At 29.7% G+C, this 6,165-nt stretch overlaps 1 protein-coding gene across 1 annotated transcript; it reads right to left on the minus strand.

Annotated features, from left to right (window-relative positions):
• Positions 1-7: 7 nt before the first annotated feature.
• LOC132760578 (MTOR-associated protein MEAK7-like) lies at positions 8-3,678 on the minus strand (the record flags this gene model as incomplete). The annotated part of the gene is made up of 4 exons (XM_060752581.1): positions 3,547-3,678; positions 1,479-1,700; positions 631-921; positions 8-226 (listed from the first exon to the last, which is right to left on the minus strand). Coding segments are annotated over exons 1-4 (864 nt in total), but the record flags the coding sequence as incomplete, so codon positions are not given.
• Between the last annotated feature and the right edge of the window lie 2,487 nt (positions 3,679-6,165).

Here is a 6,165-nt window from a genome sequence, read left to right on the forward strand (position 1 = left end):
ACAATACATTTGGCCCCTTGCCAAGAACGTAGCGTGTCAACTGAGCGAAGCTGTCACCATGGAGACTGTTGCTATATAGAAGTCGCCATATTGACTGATGCTCTCTGGGAAGGTGGTAGTTTATATAACTGATTGATAATGTATCTAATATTGTGGTAGTTTTATTCCAATCTACATAAGATGCTGCTGGCATGAATGACTGTATTATATTATGTGCACTGTCTTTCTGAAATGACAATTTGCAACATAACATTAAAGACATCAAAGGACTTAAAGGTTCTAAGAATCACAATTAGAATAGTCCACTGAAGTGCCATGAAGATATGAAAATTTAATGTACATCAATGCAAATTTAGTTTTAAAGTTTTAAGTGACTAACTTACCTAAAGTCAAAGATTTAGAACTAAATATATGATTCAATATAAATGCAAGATTTATGAATAAATATTTCTGTTAATCAAATCTTACTATGCATTTTAGTCCTAGTTTTATCTTTTAATTAGCTTGAAGAAGTTTTCTTTATCTATTATTTTAAACAGATCTATTGTATCATGTTTGCTGCCACACAAATGTCTATCACTGTGGGGTTTGACAAGAACAGAAGAAATATATATAAAACATCTACTTTACCGATATCACAGGAAACAGATGATAAAAGACTCTGTCAAAAATCTTCAGGAACATATGACACTTTGATAGCCAGTCTTCAACTTCATCTTGGCTCTTGTATCCTCCTCCAACATCAATTTCATTCTGGCTATTCTCTTCTACTCCCCTGTCAATGTCACAGAATTTGTTCAGTGCAAGGAATGAAATAGAAAGTCTAGAAACATCTTCTGATGATACTTGAGATTTCCATGTTTTACAAGGGGCGTCACTCTTACTAATGTGGAGATAACTTTTGATAACATTGTTCACTGTCTGAAATGAAAAACAATTCATTTTACACAAAAAGTTCCCATTTATGTCTCACTGCTGTATTTTTAAAAGAATATAGCAGAGAGTGGCCATCACATTTTTCTTAAACAATTTTTTTACCATTACACATGTGTACATGTGCATATCAAACTGATTGGTAAAATGATCCAATCAGAAAAGGAAATATATCCTTAACTGTAAAGTTAATCCCTTAAAGAAAGAAGAAGTAGATATTGTAATTATGATGGCAAATAATCTGAGAGTTTTATTAAGACTTGATTAAGACTATTATTTCTAATAATTTGCAACCAAAGATTTGTTTCCTTCGATACAATATTAAACCTGTATTTCAATGCCTTAAAATATTGATCAAACGTAAACACAGTTGCAATATTGTCTACAGAATAAATCTGAATAATTTAAATAAAAATAGAACCATCCTATAAAAAACCCCAATAAATTCTTCTTTGATGTGTTCTTTTTTTGAAAAAACAAACATATGTATGACACTTTTACCTTTTACTTTATGCCTACTGTAAAAAACAATGCTTATACATTACCTGATACAATTTTCTCACTGGAACAAAGCCATCATCCCGCCCACTCAACAGGCAGACAACGTCTGCTTTTTCAGAGTATGTACCCTTTAGACATTGAGCTAGGAACCCGGCAAACTGTACTTCTGTTACATGCTTGTCTTGAACTTGTCCTTTATTTATACCACAATGACAGACAGCATGGAACACATCTAAGTCGAGATTTAAGAACTTTTCTATATGTTTCTGAAAACAGACAAATGTCATACTAATTAACATTAAGTAGAAGTGACATAATAAAAAAACAATTAAAGAATATATATATATAATTCTATGAAATTTTCAGTGTCAGTTCTAATTGTCAGTTCTAAAGTCAATGATAATAGGCGGGATATTCCGATAACGGAACTATCACAACTTTTCGGATTGATAATAATCGTTGAGTGTTTCAAGTGAAAATGTAAGTGGACTGCATGAAACACTGAATGACACCTTTACAACTGAACTCTGAACAATTTTCTTTAACTGATTTTCCTGTTCATACATATAGGCTTTGCCATTGGGGGATAAATCTCCAACTAATATGCTGGCAATTTAATCATCAAACAGTAGTTTGGGTACTTGTATGATATTATCATTTTTTCATATTTATAATCTGGATCATAATACAATGGGAAACGCAAATGATTTTTATCGCGGTGTTATCTTATTCTATCAGGCGCACTCACTCCCGTTTTTGTTTAGTTGATACACAGGCGCTTGAAATTCTATCAACAATCGCTCTAAAGTCTAATTAAAAAAAATCCATACCCATAAATGGCTATAGTGTTTTTTATAGGGTTTGCCTAAAATACGAAAGTGAGATTTTTGACGAAAGTGAGCGAAAGTGACTTTTAGAATTTGAATTGTACCTTTTTAATAGAATTTTACAGTAAAATTGTTGTTTGTAGACGTATATTATTAGCAACTAATTATATAATATATTATAATACATAACCATAATCATGATTTAATCGCCATTTATTGGCCTAATTTCTATATACAAGTTCAGCTTGCATAGAAAAATACGAAAGTGACTTGTAAGTATTAAATATAGAGATTAAATTGAAAATGTACTAAATGGCAGTTTGTGTATTAGAAAAATATTATTTATTTTCTAAATTAATTATTATGATGATTTATAGTTTTATGTACCATTTATTTTTGCATAATTTGCATAATCTTCCTTTCGCTTACATTGAAAAATACGAAAGTGACTTGTAAAATATCAAATATAGAGTTTGAATTGAAATATGTCCTTAAATTGCAGTTTGTAAACGTATATTTTCAATATTTTCAGAAATAAATAATTTGATATTCAACACTATATTTTCAGTTAAACTCTATATTTGATATTTTAGAGGTCACTTTCGCGAAAGGAAGATTGTTGAACTTGTATATATTGAAATTATGTAGAAAAAATGGGGTAAAAATCATCATAATGATTATTTTTGAAAATAAATAGTATTAATTTTGGATATTATACGCCTGAAAAATGCAATTTATGTATAACTTTCAATTCAATGCTTTATTTCATATTTTACAAGTCACTTTCGTATTCTTCAATGTGAGCGCAAGGAAGATCTCAGAACTTGTGCATAGAAATTATTCAAACAAATGGTGATTAAATCATCATAGTGATTATTATTGAAAATAGATATTATATATTTCTGATAATATACGTCTGCAAACTGCAATTTTAGTATAAATTTCAATTTAAACTCTATAATTAATATTTTACATGTCACTTACGTATTTCTCAAAGTGAGCGAAAGGAAGAACTTAGAACTTGTGTATAGAAATTGTGCAAATAAATGGCGATTAAATCATCATAGGGATTATTTTTTTAAAAGAAATATTATTAGTTGTTAATGATATACGTCTACAAACAGAAAATTCACTGTGATATTCTATTAAAACGGTACAATTCAAATTTTAAAAGTCACTTTCGCTCACTTTCGCCAAAAATCTCACTTTCGTATTTTAGGCATACCGTTTTTTACATATAGGAATGGATTTCTTTTTTTTATTAGCTACTGATGAATTTTCATACCTTTAGAAATGGTTCTGTGATTGACTGATTTGGAGAAATGTGTTGAAATAATTTATGAATATTCTGCCTTTCTTCCACACCGAAAAGTTGTAAAATTTCAGCTTCTTTCTTTTTACTTTCTGCACCTCCCATGATTTTGACAGATCGATCAGCTGCTGATTGATCACTTCTTCATCGAATAAGCGTTTGTTTATTTAAGAGTGAATAAACGCTTGTTTTTTTATCGGTGTTAAAGTCATTTACATCTAATGTAATTTATCCGGCAATGTGTTGAAAGTAAAATTGCAAAATACTGAAATTATAAGAGGTAACAGTTCATTTTGATGATATTCAGATATACTATGATTTAATTCACTTGATTTAAGTGAAAATAAATATTACAAGAATTATTGAAAAAGCTTATTATTTGTAAAGCAATGTATTTTCGCGATATATATAATTCACACACAGGCCATCATATTGGTTTCAGGCTGTTTCCAATGTCATTTATTTCACACTTGACATTATTATCACAAAAATTCTGTTCTAAAAATCTTTATTTGCTAAATTTAGGTTAGTCGAACTAATTGGACTTGTGAAACTGAAAGAGACATCGAGATAATTTTTGCGCGGTGATGTATTTTTCCATGGCAAAACAGTTTGACAACAAGCAAAAAAAAAAAAAAAATAAAAAAAAAAAGCAACCAGTAAAATGAGTCAAACCTTAAATGCCGAATAACCAAGTCTGCATTTATGTATATTTTTTCTGAGGCCTCCAAAATTTTACGAAAGCATTAAATGCCTTTCTTCACTTCACAATGTTTTTCTTTTAAATACATTTTCAAAACTTCATGAATATAATATGAAATTAGACAAAGCCTATGAACGGGGAAGTCGCTTAAAAAAAATTGTTAATTTTTCCGTTTCAAAGGTGACATTCTGTATTTTATCACTGCTTCCGTTGTCAATCGGAATACTCAACAAGTATTATTAATCCAAAAAGCTGTGATTGTTCATTATTGGAATACCCTGCCTATTATCATTGAGTTACATTGAAAGTGGCGGTGCCAGACTAGAACTGACACTGAAAATTTCATTGATAGGTACAGAATTCAATATAATCTTTGTTTTTTATTTAATTTTCTTTTAAATATACATGTGTAGTCTATAGCCGGACAAGGAAAAGCCGGGCCGACTTCGCAGTCCCGGTCTTTGACTTTCTCGTATTATTAACATGAATCCAAAACATGCTGCATTACACAACTGAACTTGCAAGGACTTTTATCCAAATTCTGATAATATAGTTTAAGTCCAGGGATCATTCTAGGGGGCGATTTCCGCGATTTCTCGCAAAAATATCACCAAAATCTCAGAGAAATTTGTGAAATGAGAGAAAATCTCGCACGGCAATTTGAGCCGGAAAATGTCTAAACACAATCTAAGGAATGCTAAAATTACACAAAAATATGATGAAAAATTCACGATTCCCATCAAGAATTTAATTTCAAATTGTTAATTAATGAAATCGGTGTAAAAAACTCCAAAAAGTAGTCCAACACTTTGAATTATTTAGCCTAAAATAATTGCCGATCGGAGACCGCAAATTCACCGTACAGAAATACTGTATAATGGCTAACCTTTATCTATCTGTAAGTCGAGAATTTACACAAAACACTTTTAATTGATTTTAATAAAACATTTTAGACACAGACTAACATAAAAATGGACATGTCAAAAAAAAATCTACCGGTAAAATTTGTCTTCTAAATGTCACATCAACCACGGTAAATTTTGCCGTAAAGGACAATTTTAAAAATTTTGTTTTACGATTCCTGATGAAATAGCCGATAATAAATGTTCTTTTATTGAACAAAAATATTTAATTTTATATAATTGCAATCAGCAACAGCTAGAATTGTGAATGTTTCAGCGGAAGACAGACAAATATTCATTTGTCACATATTTTCGCGATGTCGTGATTAAAAAAAATACTAAAAGGAAGCCGAGTGTTATTTAAAGGTGTTTTATAACACTAAAAATGATGTTTATGAATAAAAATTACTTTAGTTATTGTTTATATTTGTGGATATGGAGATATTTGTCATTATGTGTTCAGGTATATTTTTTAATGGAGGGAGGTGTGTGAAGAGAATCATAAAGAAAACAAAATGAAAGGTTATAAAAATATTCTTCAAATCTCAACAATCACTTCTGTACAGTACAGTGTTGTCCATTAGGAACATTGACTTCAAATAATAGTTGTAGTAGATATCCATGTATAATTCTTTTATATTTCAGAATAAAGGTGTTATATTTATTTTTCACAATTAGAATTTTATTATGTTTAAAAAAATCACAAAAGAAAAGGCATAGGATGTGTTAAAAAAGTAAAACCAAAATCACTGTAATAAACAGAGCTACATCTTCTTATATCCTCATTAGATAAACAATGTTTATATGTACAGTGATTTTTAAAAAGTTAGAAATTTCCATATTTTTAACCTCGCCCATCATGAAAATTATTTTTAATCTCTCAAGAAAATCTAATTTCTCTCATCAAAATTTCTCAAATGAGAGAAAATCTCTCACTAAAAATCCTGACCAGGATGATCCCTGTAAGTCTTATTTTTGAATACTGAC

This window comes from Ruditapes philippinarum, unplaced genomic scaffold, assembly GCF_026571515.1.
Source record: "Ruditapes philippinarum isolate M1 unplaced genomic scaffold, ASM2657151v2 ctg1741_1_1_1_1, whole genome shotgun sequence".
Classification (NCBI taxonomy): Eukaryota; Metazoa; Mollusca; class Bivalvia; order Venerida; family Veneridae; genus Ruditapes; species Ruditapes philippinarum.